This window comes from Acinonyx jubatus, chromosome C2 (assembly GCF_027475565.1).
Source record: "Acinonyx jubatus isolate Ajub_Pintada_27869175 chromosome C2, VMU_Ajub_asm_v1.0, whole genome shotgun sequence".
Lineage (NCBI taxonomy): Eukaryota > Metazoa > Chordata > Mammalia > Carnivora > Felidae > Acinonyx > Acinonyx jubatus.
The window spans coordinates 130,103,599-130,122,520 of NC_069384.1; the positions used below are offsets into that span (position 1 = coordinate 130,103,599).

Below are 18,922 nucleotides of genomic sequence, written 5' to 3' on the forward strand. Positions count from 1 at the left end.
CCAGAGTTTCTGATTCAACAGGCCCATGGTGGGATTCAAGGATCTGCATTCCCAATGACTTCCTAGATGATGCTGACGTTGCTGGTCATTGCTGGACGTTGATATTAGAAAAATAAAGACGAAGAAACAAGCCCTAAATTGGCATAATGGGAAAAGGAATACAGTTACACTTTTTAAAATCCACATTAAAATCTTGTGAATGACTACCCTACGACCCAGCAATTGCACTAGCAGGTATTCATCGAAGGGATACAGGTGTGCTGTTTTGAAGGGGCACATGCACCCCAATGTTTATAGCAGCGCTATTGACAATAGCCAAAGTATGGAAAGAGCCCAAATGTCCATCGACGGATGAATGGATAAAGAAGATTTGGTGTGTGTGTGTGTGTGTGTGTGTATGAGGAACTTAAGATACAAAACAGATGAACATAAGGGAAGGGAAGCAAAAATGATATAAAAACAGGGAGAGGGACAAAACAGAAGAAACTTTTAAATATAGAGAACACACAGTTATTGGAGGGGTTGTGGGGGGGATGGGCTAAATGGGTAAGGGATAGGGGGCATTAAGGAATCTACTCCTGAAATCATTGTTGCACCATATGCTAATGAACTTGGATATAAATTAAACAATAAATAAATTAAAACATAAATTAAAAATAAAGTAAAATAAAATCTTGCAAATGTACACTATAATGAGCAAAAAAAAATCTGTGCATTAAGTAGATGGGCAAAATTAAAACATCAAAAACAAAATGGGCATGAAAAGAAAAGCCCACTCTCTTTGGGAAAACAAAGATAAGCATAGCAAAGATAAGCATGTAAAGGGTGATTCCTCTTCACAGTGGATTTTTATTTTTAATTGTCCAACATATTGTCAGACTTAGATCATTCATGCAGGGATAATACTAGCTGATTATGTGCCAAGCACAGTGTGTATTCTGACCTTCATATGTATCACCTTCAACCTTTCAACAACCCAAATAAATACTTTATTATCTTTTTTTCGTGGATTAACTTTAAGGTGAACTTGTGTTCTATAAACATAATTGTAGAGTATAAATCTTTGTGACAAAATGGTATGGACTAGGTACTGTGAATATTCTTTGGTAAAGACACTTTTAGATATCTATAGCTTCCGTTTCCTTGTCTGTAGAAAAGATACAGGACGACCCAGTGATTTCTAAAGTCATTCCAGCTTCAGATTCTAATCTTCCACGACCCAAGAAAGAAGCCAAACTGACACTGCCTGAAGAGACTCAGACTGATTTCTTGGAGCAGAGCTGGCCAAATTTTACCACATCAGGCTGTTGGCTAGAACTCTCTGAGCGAAATGAATAAAGACATCATCAACTTCTGGATGTAGGATATATAATTAAGTAGAAAAATGAAGAAAACTTCTGGAGGAAAGAAATTATGAAGAATACTAAACAAGAAAGTATTGGTAATGTTCACTTGATAATCCTTTTAAGTCTACCAACCTTATGATTTTCAATAGGAATCTCACCTCAAGATATCTAACAGGACTGAATCAAAAGAGATTTATTGCAGTGTTTTTCAAACTTGTATGCACGTTGCAGTTGCCTTTGGAGCTTCAAAAAAATGGATGCCTTGTCTCACTCCCAGAGAAGATGATTTAAGTGATGTGGAATGTGGGCTGGACTATGGAAACGTCAACAAATACCTTGGTCATTATAATGCACAAACTTGGGCAATGCTGATTCATAGGGTTCTTTCCTATGATTACATTGTTAATTATATCCCCTACTGTGCACTGAACTGTGTCCCTATTGGGGACAGGGCCTTCAAGGTGGTGACTAAGGGTGAGTGCAGTCATAAGGATAGAGATGTGATCTGATAAAAATATCACCCTTTGAAGAGGAAGTGACACCAGGTCTGTCTCTCCACCATGCGAAAACAAAGCAAGAAAAGGTGGCTGTCTGCCAGCCAGAAAGAGAGCTCTCATCAAGAATCAAATTGGCTGGTGCCCTGACCTTGGACTTCCCAGCCTCGAGAACCGTGAGAAAATAAATTATTGTTGTTTAAGCCCCCTAGTCTATAGCATTTGTTATGGCAGCCTGAGCTGCCTAAGACATCCCCTCTTACACTCACTCTATTTCGGATCTCATTCCTTCCTCCAGCGTTGGGAAAGGGTGCTGAATCAGGAGCTGCCAGACCAGGGTCAAGTCCCAGGAAGTCACTAAACCTCTTTGAGCTTCAGTTTCTCCATCCAAGTATGGGGGGTATTAACTCCTGTCTCTTATACAGGGTTTTGGAGGGAACTCAATGGGACATGTATATGAAATTACCTTGTAGACAGTATGGCTCACCATGTACAGTACATGGGTGAGCTGCAGCTGGTACCTGCCACTTTCTCTCAACAGCCTCCCTTTCAAATCCCCTCATTGATCTCCCTCTGGGTTTCCTCCTCAGCATGTTCTCTCAGCCATCTGGTCCCACTCATTTGACCTCACCTCCAATTCCCTGGTTCTCCCATCACTGCTCTCCTTCAGCCCAGGTCTGCTAGCAACAAATCCTCCTACTTTTCCTTTATTTGAGAAGATCTTTATTTTGCCTTCATTCTGGAAGTCTATGTTCACTGGATAAAAAATTCTGTGTTCAGAGTTCTTTTACTTCAGTACATTAAAGAAAAGGATGTTTCACTGTCTTCTGCCTTTATGGTTTCTGATGAGAAATCTATGATCATTTGAAGAGTTGTTCTCTTTTTTGGTAACATGTAGATTTTCTCTAGCTGCTTCAAGATTTTCCTTATGTTTTGTTTTCAACAGTTAATTATGTGTCTTGAGTGGGTTTTTAAATCTGTAAAGCTTTATATCTTTTACTAATTTGGGAATTTTTTGTCCATTATCTCCTCAAATATATTTTTTTCTGAATAAATCTAACTTTCATCTCTTTCTACTTCTAGAATGCCAGTGAAACAAATATTAGGCCTTTTGATATTGTTCTATAAGTCTCCAAGGCTCTGTTAATTTTAAAAACTCTCTTTCAGATTACATAATTAGTCTATCTTCAAGTTTACTGATTCCTTTCTTTGTCATCTTCCTTCTGCTTTGGAGCCCATTCAGTGAGCTTGTTTTTAAATTTCAGACACTGTATATATTTTTTACTTCTAAAATGTCCTTTTGGTTCCTTTTTAAAATTATTTCTATGTTTCTGCTGAGAATGTTATTTCTGTTCAAGTTGTTTGCCTTTACTTCATGGAGCATAGTTATCATAGCTGCTAATTTAATGGCTTTGTCTATTGGTTGTCTTTTCCTCTCAGAATCGTTTGCATCTCCTGGTCACTGTATGTTGCCTAATTTTGGATTTTGTCCCGAACACTTTAAATATTATGTGGTATAGACTTGAAGTATTGTCATAATTCTCTGCAGAATTAATTGTTTTTTTGTCAGTGGGCAATCAACCTGGTAGGTTCACAATGCAAGTGCTATCTCACCTTCTGTGGGCAGTGGTTCCAACCTCAGTTTAGTGCCCAAAGCCTTCACCATCCTATTCCGGGTCTTTCCATTCACACACAGCTCAGGTGAGAGCCCAGGGCTTATGCAGCTCCCATAATTAGAATTAGAGGATCCCCTTCTCCAGTTGTCTTGCCTCTGGGGCTACCCCCACATGCTGGCCAACAGGGCCTATCTTCCTAGTTCCTCTGGCCATAAAAACAGGGTTTCTCTTTCATTTTAGCTAGCTAGCCTTTCACTCAGCTCCGAATTGTGCCCACTTCAGAGCAAAACCATGAGAAGAAAGGGGGGAAATGGGGATTTCTTCCACCAACTCTGACAAATGAGGGCCCTTTTTCCTAGTTCTTCTGCCCAGAAATATGGGGGTTCTACTGAGTTTTAGCCTCCTGCCCCACTGCCATCACACAGTTCCAGGACTGGGTCTGCCCTGAGCACAAAACCACAAAAGAAAACAGAAAAGAAAATGGTAAACTCCTGCCCCTTCACAATATATCTGCTTTTTGTTACCTTTCAGAGATCTCAGGTGGTTAGTTTTTGTATTTTCTCCATAGTTTTCAGTTGTAGTCAGTGGGAGAGAGGGGCAGTATGGGCTTAGTCCATCTTGACTGGAAGTAGATATTTCATTGTATTTATATTTGATTCTTCTTTTCTTACCTTTCTCTCCCCTTTCTATATTTTTCTGTATTTCTTCTACTCTCATCGCTCTTATTTTCCATCATTTTGCTGATTTTGTTCAATATCTATACATTAGCTACGTTTATAATTATACCCGTATCTAATACATATAATGTAGATGTATACATGAAGTATCCATTTGTACCGCATACATATATAGCATTGTACATATATACTGCATACCCATATGGTATTTCATTGCATAATCATACCAAAATTTATCTATCATATCTGCTGTTGGGCTACTACAAAGAGTGCTCTTATGAACATTCTAGTACATGACTTCTGGTGAATATATATTTTTCTGTTGTGCATATACATGAGAGCAAAATTGCTGGTCAGAGGATATGTAAAGTTTCAGTTTTCACAGATACCAAAGAAGATTCATTTTAAAGTAATTTCCTATACAGTTTTGGTACACGGCAAAATAGCAGCTGTAAAGCTGCTCTAGAGCCTACTAGCTTCCTGTTCGTCATCTCCTGTGTTTTCTTTAGCTGTAGGTCCAGAACCATCTCCTCACATAGCCTAAGAATCTGTCCTCAGCCTCCAAAGAGATCTCAGAACCACAACAGCCTTGTGCATTCTAGGCACCACGGGGGCTGGGGCTGAGCTAGAAGCCCGCATCTCAGAGCAGGCAAGCCCAGGGTGCTATGGGAGATGGCAGACCCTCAAACATTAGAGGCTCATTGTATAGGTCCTCCCCACCCCTACTTTGCACAAAGATGTGGGGATCTGCTTGCCTACCAAGGACCTGTGTGGTCTTTGTTCTCACCCCTCCTGTCTCCATTCCCTGACCCGACGCCAAGTATTTACATCGACTTCTAGTTCTGGTTTTGTCAACACCATTGACTCCTTTTTTTTCTTTTTGCCTTTCTGGAGTTTTATCTGGTTTGCCTCCTCATTTGGGGAACCCCCTGCAGCCCCAGATGATAGGGTCCTCTATCTTGTCATCTCCACCTGTCCCAGTGAGTTCTCCTTGCTCATTGTCCACTAGGGGAAAATCCAAACAAAGGTTCTTCAGGGTCTTCGATTCTATTGTACCCAAGGTTACCTTTTTTATCCTGTCGTTTACCATCTGCTAGAGCTGGCATTTCTTCTGCATGTGCCTCTTCCTTATCATTCATCATCAGTTCTCCAGTTGAAAAAAGCATGTATAACTTCTGGATCAAATCAGTAGTGGTCCCAGAACCATTACTAGGATTGTTCCCTAATACAAAGGAATGCTGCTCCTGGGAACCAAATTCATCAACCAGCTCACTGTTTCCTGTCTCTATTTCATACACCCCAGGAATAAGGCTGAGGTGACAGAGAAAAGAGATGAAAAACACATTAGCCAAGCCCCTTGCAGAATTAAATGTAAATACAGGCAGACATATAACAGCAATCAATTTTATGCACGTGATTAGAACAGTCCAAATGCAGTTTATGGATGAAATCTGACTCAGGGACAATTTTTTAATATTCCAAAGAGAAATCAGAATGTTGTGTCAGGGGGTTAGGACTCCAAAGCAATATTATTTTCATGACTGAATTTTTATTGAGTACTTAGGGTTGTACTTTGCAAAATCAAACTTAAAAGAACCCTTCCTACCAGTTTTCATATGGGTTCTGTTTTTTGAATGGCGAATGTTTTTGTTGCTTTGAAATTTTTTCTTTTGTGTTTTTCTTCTGCTCTAAAATTGCTACCGCTAACCTTTGATATTATAAGTTGTCTGTTTTGACAGTACTCAATATCAGTGTGGTGTTATATAAGGTATTGATAAGAGCCTCTGCTTTTTTCATAAAAGCAACAGAAATGGAAACATGGTTCTTTCTAATATGGTTCACATTCTATGTGCTATGAACCCTAGATCTGTGCAGCCATCACAAACCAGGAGTATTTCAAACGCGTGTGCGCACACACACGCGCACACACACACACACACACACACACACACACACCCTGCTACATCCGACAGCCAAACTTGCATCCTGAAAACTCAAACACCATTCATGTCAAGTTATTTTCATTAGGACTGTTTCCAGCTGTAGTATTACCCAAACTGTGATTTTGTCAACTCACAATACAGTGTTTCCTGAGCCAACGGTCTCTGGGTTGGGAGAGGTGATGTTAACACACTTGGCTATCAGATCTGCAGGGGGATATTTGTTGATGGCACCTGGAGAAAGAGTGGCTGGTTAATCTAAATTTTACCCTTCTGTATTCTATCGCCCAAAGTCAGTTCATCTTTTCTTGTGATGTTTTCAAGATCAAATTGATTTTATAAGGGACTCAGCAAAGTAGACACCCTCTGACATTGCAATGCCTCATTGGTAAAGTCAATGAGATACAGCAGTGATTCGGTAAAAAATTCTTAAGCTCTGTATGCCACAGGCTTGTGATGTGATTCAAGGATATTTCTCAACCCCTTCTAACATCTGTTTCTTTCCCTTTAACAGGAAGATCTCCCCAGAAGACACCTTGAGCTATTGAAATGGTCTGCCCTATTTACCTTGGGGTTGGAAGAAGGCATCATTTTTCTTTTATGCTACTATATATAAATCCTGAATTCCAAGATTCCTAAGGGTTACATGAGCCCTGCGGCTTTGCGAGTGGCAGAAAATCTGCATCTCTGTCATTTCCTGGTAAATTTGCAGGAGCTGCAGATAACTATGCAAGGTGGCCTCTGCCTCACCCCTAATCCCAACCCAGGCCAGGATTGGCTTGATGCTACAAGCTCTTGGGTATACTGCTATGCCCATGTCTAAAATTGCAACACATGGACAGAGGCTGGGGCAGTCACTGTCACTATAAAAAGACACCCTTAAGCCCCTGCCTGGCTATGCCTGAGCCAACTGTCTGGGACAGAGGCTCTAGAAGAGATTCCTTCCCATGACTGAAAAGAATTAAAGTCATAGCCAGAGGTAATTTATAGTGAAAGATAGAACAGAAGTCCTTGGAGTAGATGGAGGGTGGTGGTAGTGGGATATTACCTATTACAGCAGTGTCCTTCCTTAAGGGTATAGGAGCTGAAATGTAGTTTAATGAACAGGAACACGGATGGCTCTGGGGTCAGAATGCCTGGGGCTGAGTCTAGAATTCACCAACTATTAAACTGTGAACTTTTGAGCAATTTATTTAATGTCTCTGAACCTTACTTAGTATGCTCACATGTAAAATGGGGATACTAATACTTTCCTTTGAGGGCTGAACTGAGAATTAAATGATATAATCCATTTAAAGAATTTGGCACAGAGTACCAAGTACATATTAAACAGATTAGGGTTAAGAGACACTTTTTACCTATACGGGGATTTTTCTGGCTAAGACTTTGATAGTGCAGCAGTAGAGTTCAAGGTCAGTAAGACCTGATATTTTTCTCTGGTTTTCTCACCCCTACTCACACCTTAGACTCTACCAGTCTCCACTGAAGTATGGAGTATATTACTATGTCAACTGGTGGATTGTACACAGAGACATCAAATCCATTGCAAAAGCAATAGAAGAGAAAAGGTTTAATGACTTACGTCTGATTAAATGAACAAATGGCTTGACAAACTTGGTGATATAGTTCAAATCTGGCTTGTGGGTTCGGCCAAGCTGGACTAAGTGATGATCCAGTGGGTGGCTGGCTAATTCTTCTAATTCCTTGTCGTTGTATACAGAGCCAAAGGAAAACACAAATATGGAGTAGCCCTGACACTTGGCTCTCAGAGATACATTTCTTAAGACTTCCTTGTCTAAGGGGTTGGTTTCTCCAGCAGATATAACAAAGATAACTTTGTTTTTCCTCAGGTTGGGGGTTCCTACAAAGACATTGTCAATTGTCCACTGCAGGGCATGGCCGATAAAAACATCTCCATTGAGCTGTTGAAAAGAGTCTTGGAGATGATGTTTCATTTGGTATATACTGTTATAAGTAACCAAATCAAATTCCAGGTAGACAGGGCATTCTTCACTGTTGGGCATATAGCCTGGAGGAGAGTAGCTCAGGACTGCCACTCTGTCTCCTAACATGGAGGTCAGTGGGTCTGGGGCAATGTGAAAGTAATCAAGCACTGAGATTAGAAAAGTTTTCACTTCCTGAAACTCCTCATTTCCTATTCTTTGGGAAGAATCTATGAGGAAAGCCACATCCATGTAATATTCTTGAAGAGAGGTATCTCCAGGTTCATAAGTAAGACCTGGTTCTTCTTTTCTGCCATGGTTTTCATGTCCTGCAATAGAATAGCTCAAGTCATTCTTTTTAGTAGAAGGCTAAACTTGGAGCTCCTAGCCACGGATGGCCAATACACATCATGGGATTTTTGCCATGCTTCATTCCCACACCCATGGCAGACATCATTAATCAATTACAGTACTTGTTCTCAGATGCATTTTCCACACATTGCATGGGAAACCACTGGGCATTCAACAGGGGCCGTCATGTGAAAAGAAATGTTTGCTAGCCCATCTCAGATCTCTGTCAAAAAGATCTTTGATTGATCCTCCAGCTATTTTCGTATGCAAGATGAGAAACATATAACTATTTTTAGTGCACTCTACATGATCACAAAATTTGCATGAGATCTAATTATTACGCAGTGACCCTTAAAGTATATATGTCAAAATCACATTTACTGATGTCACAAACACTTGGACCATTATATACATGTTCAAAATATGCGCCATTGTGTGATGTCATGAGAGCAAGTATAAATGCTGATTTTAGAATCCAAACTCTTTGTAAGACATTAAATACTCTAAGATGTTGGTTAAGTGCCAGTCTACAGTTTATTGGCCCATGACAAAATCAGGAGCTCGCACCATGTTGTAAGTCATCTAATTACTAAGTATACTGTTTAGTTCAGCCGACTCCTTCTTTTTTTTTTTTTTTTTTTTTTGTAGCAAGATTTTCTCAATGAAGAAACAGTGCCTTGATTTATATTCTGATGCTAATGTCTTATCTTGCTGCAGACCAGCACTTCAAGAAGCACTGATCTAAGCCTAAGGGAACATAAAACCACGTCTACAACCATGGGGATAGTGGCTGGTTGGTGAAGCCACAACAGGAAATCCCAGCTTAGAAAGACAGAAAGTAGGTAGCCAATATTCTTTTTACCATGAAAGAAGTGTGTCTATGAACCTAATCAAGCAAGAAGTAGATTTCTAACAGGCAAAAATTTATTGATCCTCATTTGTGCTCAACTGCATTATTAAAGCTTTATATTTATTACTTTATTTACTCCTCACAACAATCCCCGCAAATGAATCAATTAACCTGTATTAATGTCATAAAAACTTGATAATAGAAATAGAATGCAAAAACCACCATGATAGATAATGTTATTAACAGGGCAAAGGCTCCATTAGATGTTTATATGTTCAAATAACTGAATTGCTGGGGTAAGCTACACATTACCTTTTTATCTATTGTTGGATTTTTTTGACAAATAAAAATTATACATAAACTGTAAGGTTTACAATGTGGTATTTTAATAACACTATACCTTGTGTAATGATTACAACAATCAAGTTAATATTATTGGATCTGATTTACTTAAAATTTTGTTTTGAATTTTACATCTATGTTTATGAGGAATATTGGCATGTACTTTCATTTTCACATAATGCCTTTGTCTGGTTTTGCTATCATGGTAATCTGGCTCACAGAATGAGCTGGAAAAGAATTTCTCCCTCTTTAATTTTCTGTAAGAGTTTGTGTAGAATTAGTATTATTTCTTCCTTAAACGTTTTGTTGAATTTACCAGTGAAGTTATTTTGGCTTCCATATGGGAAATTTTGAACTACAAATCAATTGCTTTAATAGGCTTAGGGCTACTTAGATTACTTCTTGAATGAGCTCTGGTAGTTTGTGAAAATTGCAAGAAATCAATGTCTATTTCACCTAAGCTACTTTAGAGGCAAAATATTATTTATCATATTCTCTGATTATCCTTTTAATATGTGTAGACTATGTTTACTCTCTCATTCCTGATTTAATAGTGTCTTTTCTTTTTTCCTGGTGAGTTTATCATTTTCTTAAAAAACTTTTAATGTTTGTTTATTTTTGAGAGAGAAACAGAGCACGAGTGCGGAAGGGCAAAGAGAGAGGGAGACACAGAATCTGAAGCAGGCTCCAGGCTCTGAGCCGTCAGCAAAGCTGACAGTCACCCAATTTTATTGACGTTCTCAAAGAAACACCTTTTTGGTTTTACTGATTTTCTCTTTTCTATTTCATTGAGTTCCACTTTAATTTTATTACTTCCTTTCTTCTTCTGCTTACCCTGGGTTCTTTCTTTGCTGATTTCTTGAGGTGAAATTTGAAGTCATTGTTCTGAAAACTTTCTTCTTTACCAATGTAAGTATTCAATGCTATAGATGATCTTGTAAGTATTGTGTTAGTGGAATCTCACAAATTCTGGTATATTGTGATTTTATTGTCACTCATTTCGAAATACTTTCTAATTTCCTTTCTGATTTCTTCTTTGATCATGGATTATTTAGAAGTGTTTCATTTAGTTTCCAAACACTTGAGGATTTTTTGAAGATCTTTCTGCCATTGATTTTTAATTTAATTCTGTTTTGGTCAGAGAATATATTTGGCATGACTTCAATCTCTTAAACTTTTGAGAATTGCTTTATGGCCCACAATACGGACTATCTTGGTGAGTGTTTCATGTGTATTGCAAAGAATGTGAATTTTGTTGTTGTGTGGAGTATTCTATTAATATCCATTAGGTGAGGTTAGTTACTAAGGTTGCTCAAGACCACTGTATCCCTGCTGATAGTCTACCAATTATTGAGAGAGGGTACTGAAACTCTGATGTTCTTTTCACTTTTAAAAAATCTTTTCTCTCCCTTAGTTTTATTTTGGATAATTTCTATTGCCATGTCTTTAAGTTTATTGATATTTTCTTTTACCAAATCTGATTTGCTATTAATCCCATCCAGTGTATTGCTCATCCTAGACATTGCAACTTTTTATCTCTACATATTCTATTTGAATCTGTTTCTTATATCTTGCACATCTCTGCTTAAATTTTTCACATATGGAATATAGTTATAATAACTATTTTGATATCTTTGCTAATTCTAATATCTGTGTCAGTTCCACTTCGTTTTAAGAGTGATTATGTTCTTGATTATGGTCATGCCTTTCATGCTTCTTTTTGTGCCAGCTATTGTGAAATGCTCCTTTTTTTTGATATGGAATACTTTTGTTTTCCTATAAATATTTATGTTACATGAAAACGGTTTGATCCTTTTGGGTCGTGCTATTATGATTTAGGTGGCAAATCTAGAGCAGTGCTTAATTTAAAGCTAATTATTCCCCACTACTGAGACAAGACCTTCCTGAGTTTTCTCCCCTAATACTCTATGAATTATGAGTTTTTTCTAGGCTTGCTGGCAGGAAAAAGCATTGTTCCTGGCCCTCTGTGAACAACTGGCACTATTCTGTAATCTTTTCTGGTGGTTCTTCCCCCAGGCTTAGGGCATTTCTTCATATGCATGTATCATCACCATTCTGCTGAATAATTAAGGGGACCCTCTGCAGCTCTCTGGAGTTCTCTCTCTTTGAAGCTCTCTCCTCTCTGGTATTCTGTCCTGGGAACTCTTACCATCTTGGTCTCCCTGGGTTCTCAGCTCTGCCTCCTCATCTCTAGGAGTGCATTGGGCTCCATTTGAATTCCTCCTTTCTGCACCATGGCAGTAAGCTGGAGCATAGGGTTTGCCTCATTTGTTTCTGCCTCTCAGGGATCAATGTTTCAATTCCTGATGTCTAGTGTCCTGAAAACTATTGGTGTGTGTGTGTGTGTGTGTGTGTGTGTGTGTGTGTGTAGAGATATAAATATAAATATACATATACATATACATATACATATATATAAAATAGATAAGAACTGGCCATTTTGTTTGAGATGTTCCTATGTTCTCTTCCTTTTCACAAAGGGACTAAGGATTCATCATTTATATACCAGATTCTTCCTTTATCAATACACTTGTAGTAACTGAATAGGATTTTGTATTTCACAAGTATGTATAAAACTTGTGGGCCTCCCATTCCCCACCAGGAACCTAGTTTTAAATTCTTCTTAGAATTTTTTTATCAAGATAAAGGTCTCTAATGAAACTATTAAAGTGCAGACAAAAGCATTTATTTTATATTCTTCCTCGCTGTGATTGCTATGTAACACACTTTAGCCCTAAAACATCACCACCAAAAACACTTCTAGAGTTCTTGGCTATAGTGTATTAGCAACTGTGAAGGTCAGTTAAATAGTCATTTCTGTCATGTTGAAGTTTACCATCCTGGAGTTAACTAACCACCACCTGCTCTGTCATCAGCATCTCTGTTTTCCAACTAAAGCATTCTGGCTTCCTTATAAAGATCAATCAACACACTTTATCAAAGCACGAGGAAAAGTATTTCACAAATGTTTTGACAGAGGAAGAGGGCTGACTTATGTTAGTGAAATATTTTTTCACACGTGTTCATATCAAAAAGATTACTGTTTTTTCCAATTTTCTCTTTATAACTGAACAAAATCTCAATCCTTTTCCAAAGTACCCAGCAGCATTAATTTCTAATGGGGTGTATTTTCGCCTACAAAAATCGATAAAAATAGGCTGTCTTTCTAAAAATTTTTTTTATGTGTATTCATTTTTGAAAGACAGAGAGAGACAGAGCACAAGCAGGGGTGGGGTGGAGAGAGAAGGGGACACAGAATCAGAAGCAGGCTCCAGGCTCTGAGCTGTCAGCACAGAGCCTGACGCGGAATTCGAGCTCACGAACCGTGAGATCATGACCTAAGCCGAAGTCTGACGCTCAACTGACTGAGCCACCCAGGCGCCCCTAGGCTCTCTTTCTATTTACAGGAATAGCATGAGACTCAAGAAGCTAAAAGTGGATGCTTACGGTTAAAAAACTCTCAATTTGTCGAACATAAAGAATGATTTTTCTACTTTGAGTCTAAATTTATTTTACTTAGGGAGAGTGAGCCTTCAAAAAGATTTTCCCTCAAGAAAACCTGGCAGGAGTGTGGATACAATATACCCGGAGCTCATGGCAATGCTGTGTATTTTCTGGAAATGTCAAGAAGCCAAATTCCCATCTTCAAGTCTATGGAAGAATTTCCTCAGAATGGCAGAAGAGGAAGGGCTGGCTCACTTTATTGTGGGGGAGGCTTGGAAGGAATGAAGGATCCAGTTAGGTTTCCAGGGAAGTGTCCCCAGAGATTAGCCTAACTCTGGCCAACGTGTAAGCCATAACACCATATGTGCTCCAGTAACTTTAGGGAGAAGTGAGGGTGGAAAGGGAACTCAGAGAGAAGGGAGAATCTTCAGGACCTGCGCCATTTGGAATGGGATTAAGTATGCTGTGAAGTAGCTATACTGCTTTTCGTGGCCTTTGTGAGAAACCTCAGGATATGCATGAGTTATCCAGTGATCTGGCCCTCTGTCCAGGGGACAAAATGAGCCATATGTTCTCCACAGGCAAGCCACATGTACAACTGAGACTACCTTATGTGCACATTTCTGTCCACATGAGCTGTGGCTGAGAGGTTCAAATTAACCTTGTTTTGTCAGACTTCCCAGGAGGTTAGCAATGTGTTCTTTGCTGCTTTCCCACCTTCTGAGTATTTAATTGAGCGTTCAGTTCACTTTAAGTCTTGTGCTCAGCTCTACGCATGCCTTCTCTCATTTAACCTTCCACAAGGCACGATGAGGGTGGAATTATCATTATTCCCTTTCTGCAGATGAGCAAGCGGAGGCTTGGAGCGAGTAAATGACTTGGCCAAGAAATGACAGCCTCTAAGGGGAGGCAGGATTTAAGCCCCACTCATGTAACTCCTTCAGAACTGGTCATCAGACATAAGAACACTGCAGACACATTAAGGGACACATGAACCACCTCGCCAAAGGCCCTGGGACCTGATCTGAAGAATGAGGTTCTTGGTCAACTGCTATTCCTTCTGACTGAAGCCACTAGAGAAAGTTTTCTTCCAAAAGTAGGCAACTAGATGAATTAAATAAAATTTGCAATTTTGTCTTCTCTAGGCATCGTACGACAGTGGTTATGAGCAGAAACTTTGCGGTTTGTTTGAGTCCTGTCTCTGCCATTTGTTACCTCTGTGACCCTCCGTATCTCAGTTTCATTACTTAAAAACAGTAATAATAAACCATAACCTTATAAGGTTTTTTAGAGAATTAGATAAAGCTTGTACTGTGCCTAACATACCCCGAATACTCCACAAATACAATTTTTAGAGGGAAGTAAACAAATGGAAAAGTCCCAGACATCTGAAAATCCTTCCCATGTTACTATATTTCACAAATCAGAATTTCCATAAGAAAACATGCATAGTCAACTGGTGTTAGTGGAACACAGCTTGCACATGCGTACATGTGTGTGCTCTCAGAAATGAGAAACCTCATTCTGTTGTGTTTATGAATGCTTAACTATGGAGGAGTTGGCAATAATTTATGTACCTTTCCATTTAAAAATGCCACGCCTTGGGGCGCCTGGGTGGCTCAGTCAGTTAAGCATCCAACTTTGGCTCAGGTCATGATCTCATGGTTTGTGTGTTCGAGTCCCATGTCGGGCTCTGTGCTGACAGCTCGGAGCCTGGAGCCTGCTTCAGATTCTGTGTCTTCCTCTCTCTCCAACCCTCCCCTGCTCGCACTCTGTCTCTCCCTCTCAAAAATAAATAAGCATTAAAAAAAATTTAAAAAAACAGGTGCCACCCCTGGCCTGTCCTCCCTCCTGTCTGCTGAGGTCACTGGCCAAGCTCTAAGCTGGGGAAGCAAGGGAGGGAGGCTCAAGAGTATGTGTGACTATGTGTCATGATTTTACACCAAAGAAAAAACCAGACACATTAAAAATTCTCTTGTTTTGTTGCATGAGGTCCTCTCTTCCCCATCTGCCTGAATAAGCAGAAGGGATGGTCTTAAAATAGATTTCATCCTTTGCCCCCAAAGACTTAGAATAAATACCTTTCTTGGTGTAGACTCTTCTAGGTGGCACTTAGTCTGAAAGACTCACTCTTGCTGTCTGCTTCATGCTCTGAAACAATAGTCTGCAGAAGGTACCAGCATACTGAGAAAAAGTGATGCGTGCCTTAGGAATTATTTAGACCCAAACCACCCAGATCTGGCATTTTAGTCTTCATGGTGTTATTCTGTGCTCTGGCCTCTGAATGAGTTTATAAACAGTTTATGAAATCAATTTATTCTGGCCTGAGTGCCTCTGGATGAGTTTATAAGTAGGAATTTTTTTAAATAAAATTAAATTTTTAAAATAAAATGGCACTACCAAAATGATTTAGAAATAAGTCTCCCAAATGATGACGTGATTGAACTTCTTCTCAAATTTGGCAACTGGATATATTTCTTTTTTTTTTTATTTAAAAAAATTTTTTTTAATGTTTTATTTATTTTTGGGACAGAGAGAGATAGAGCAGAGAGAGAGGGAGACACAGAATCTGAAGCAGGCTCCAGGCTCTGAGCTATCAGCACAGAGACCGACGCGGGGCTTGAACTCACGGACCGTGAGATCTTGACCTGAGCCAAAGTCGAGCACTTAACTGACTGAGCCACCCAGGTGCCCCTGGATATATTTCTTCATCTGTAAATGCAGACAATGCCATCGGCAAGCAACAGGGAACACACCGATAAAAGTGAGTGGGCATGGGTTTGAATCCTGGCCCTACCACTTAAAGCTCTGTGGCTTGGCTTGAAGTTCTTAACTTTTGCGTGTTAAATATCCTCATCTGTAAAGCACACAATGTAATAATAATAAAAATGATAGGCTTTTTGGTACAGATTAAGTGAAATCATGTATGTAATGTGCTTAGCATTGTGCCTGCCACACAGTTGCGCTAAGTAAGCAGTAGCTTCTGTGGTTATGGTTATTCCTCACGCATTATTCAATCGTCAAGTGAGATAGTGCCCACAGTGCTTTGAGAATCGTACTGCATGGAATAACCAAAGCATTCCATTTGCACTTTTAATCAAACTGAATACTTTCTGACCACAAGTATCCTTGAAGACGGGGCCTCTGAGTCTTTAAAACAAAACAAAACAAAACAAAACAAAACAAAAGCTCTCTAACCCCCCAAAGAGACTAGCTCAGGGCTTAACTCAGATCAGAACAGGAGCCAAATACATGTTTGCTACATGAAAGGCCATCTGAGTAATCATATAAGCACAAACGCTTAGTGCTTTCATATAGTTAAGCCCTCAGCGGGGGCTGTCACTATCACCTCCACCCCCATCCCCTCCCCACCAATACCAGTATCACCGTCCTGATCATCACCACCCAAGTCTCATACCCTCACCTCCCTCTCTGCCATCAACAATGTCACTGTCGCCAACATCTCTACTACACACCTCTACCCCCACCAGCAGCAACAGCTAACACCTTCACCGCCACTGCCTTCACCTCCACCGCCACCACCTCTATGGTGGAGATGCCAACACCATCTCTACCGCCACCACCGTCACTATGACCCAGTTACTACTTCAAGCGCCCACGTTTTATTCCTTAAGAAAGAGGCCACATAAAAAAATGTCAGTCGTGCTCTAGAGCATTACTTTATCACTTGCGGTAAATAATTGCTTGAGACATACAGAAGCAACCGTCATGTGCATCCGAATTCAAAAAGTCCACACACCTTGAACCATCAGTTCACATTAGTTTTGCCCACATGCAAAACCTTCAAGGAAGACAACCAAAACTGGTCGTCTTAATGTCTTAAGCGGATCAGGAAACTCAGTTGATTCCCCCAAAGAACGTCAAGATGGGTGAGATTTCCTAAGGAGTTCATGGAACATTAAAATTCAGGGGCTCCTGGGTGGCTCAGTTGGTTAAGTGTCGTATTCTCGATTTCAGCCCAGGTCATGATCTCACGGTTCATGGGATTGAGCCTTTATCGGGCTCCACGCTGACAGTGCAGAGCCTGCTTGGGATGCTCTCTCTCTCCCCCTCTCTCTCTCTCTGCCCCTCTCCTCATTCGCACATGCTCTCTCCCACTCTCTTTCAAACAAACATTTAAAAAAATAAAATAAAATTCAGGTATGACCACAATTTTATTACTGACCTCCTTTTTAGAATGTATACTGATATGAAAGTAGGACACTCCACTGGTGTTCCATGGGGGACTCAGAAGCCAATTCTGCTGCATTTAATTCCAGCATAGATTTAAATTTAGCAGAAGTCAAGATAGCATATTCAAGTTCAGTACATGACAGCAAAAATTAGAAGGTAAGTGTTCAACAAGAGATAAATAAATTCACTCATTGAAAGCAACATTATGAGGATACAGAAAAATCAGTATGAAGCCTGCAACAATATGTAAAACATATGACATATTACATGGAAAACAGAATATCCAAATGAATGAAACTATGTAAACCTATATGCTATGGAAAAACCAAAGAATATATTCTACACTACAAATAGCTGCTTACTAAATTATTTGAGGTTCTCAACATTCAAATTTTGTACTTTTACAATTTTTAAAAAATCCGCAGAATTTTGAGAGTCTAAGGGTGTAGGGATTGTGAGTCCCTATTTTGAATCCTCCTGAATGAACTTGGGGGCACAAAGTTTCTTCTAAAACAGGGTTTCTCCCACTATTGACAGTTTGACTGGATAATTCTTTGTTGCGAGGGGGAATTCTGGGCATTGTAGGATGTTTAGCAACATCCATGGCCTCTACCCATTAGATGTTAGTAGCACCCTCCAGTTGTGACAACAAAAATCATCTCCAGACATTGCAGTAAGTCTCCTGGGGCAGGTAGAGCGCAATTGCCCTTAGTCGAATTTGCAAGAGGTCATCACTAAATACCTTTTCAGCTCTAATACCCTGTGACTGAGTCGAAGTCAAAAGACATATTGGCTTAAAAAAAAAAAGAAAAAAAAGCTGATTTGTAGACTGGAAACAGATTAAAGTTAGAAAAATAAAAAATGTAAAACAAAGACCGCAAATTCCCTTAAGCACGATACCAGATTAGCTGAAAGGGACAAGTGTTGCTTCTCATCACCAGATGAAATTCATTGAAAAGAACATCAGTTGAAGTTATCCTATGGCCTGAGAGCCCTTAAAGCTATGAGCGAACCCTAGGCCGAATTTGGGTTAATATTTAATGTTTCATTACAAATTCTCCTGTCCTTCTTTAATCTTGAAGGTAGACGGACTGTATCTTAAACACTGGTCAACATAGCATACTTGATGAAAGTGCTATGCTTACCAGTGGGTCAACACTTGCAAGATGCTTAGAATTAAACCACCCATTTTTCATTACATAATTCCAAAGAACTCATGTATTTCATTGGCACATAATTAGGAAGCACTGAATTTTCCAAAGAATTTTTATATGGCAGATGTTGTGGTCAAAATGCATGATATTAGCTCTACATTATCTCTGTATATTTAGATCTTAAAAAGCGTTTTTGTTAGATGGAGGGAGGGAGGGATGACTGTTCAGTGGTCTTAGATGAATAAAATAAAACCGTAACACAGTTCACGTGGAATCCTTCGGAAACGGGACTCCCACTTCTGTTCTGTGATACTAGACATTCGATTGCTTTCGGCTCCATTGAGAACGTAAAGCAAATCCGGGACCCCAAAGTGGTAGGGTAAGCAGTAGTTCTGAAGACAACCTGTGTAAGAGTCTCCTGTGCTGCTGGTGAAAACTCAGATTGCTGAACCCCAGCCCCAGAGTTTCTGACTTAGTGGGTCTGGGATGAATGCTGAGAAGCTGCATTTCTAACGGGTTTCCAGGGGCTGCTCATGCTGCTGGTTTAGGG

At 39.6% G+C, this 18,922-nt stretch overlaps 1 protein-coding gene across 1 annotated transcript in view; it reads right to left on the reverse strand.

The window, feature by feature from the left end:
* The window catches only part of COL6A5 (collagen type VI alpha 5 chain), a 129,194-nt gene that overhangs the window by 4,530 nt on the left and 105,742 nt on the right, over positions 1-18,922 (reverse strand). The window contains exons 38-40 of the mRNA XM_015068456.3: positions 7,656-8,345; positions 6,211-6,307; positions 5,200-5,444 (exon numbers count right to left, since the gene is read on the reverse strand). Coding sequence (XP_014923942.3) covers positions 5,200-5,444; positions 6,211-6,307; positions 7,656-8,345 — 1,032 coding nt within the window. The remainder of the gene's footprint in view (positions 1-5,199; positions 5,445-6,210; positions 6,308-7,655; positions 8,346-18,922) is intronic.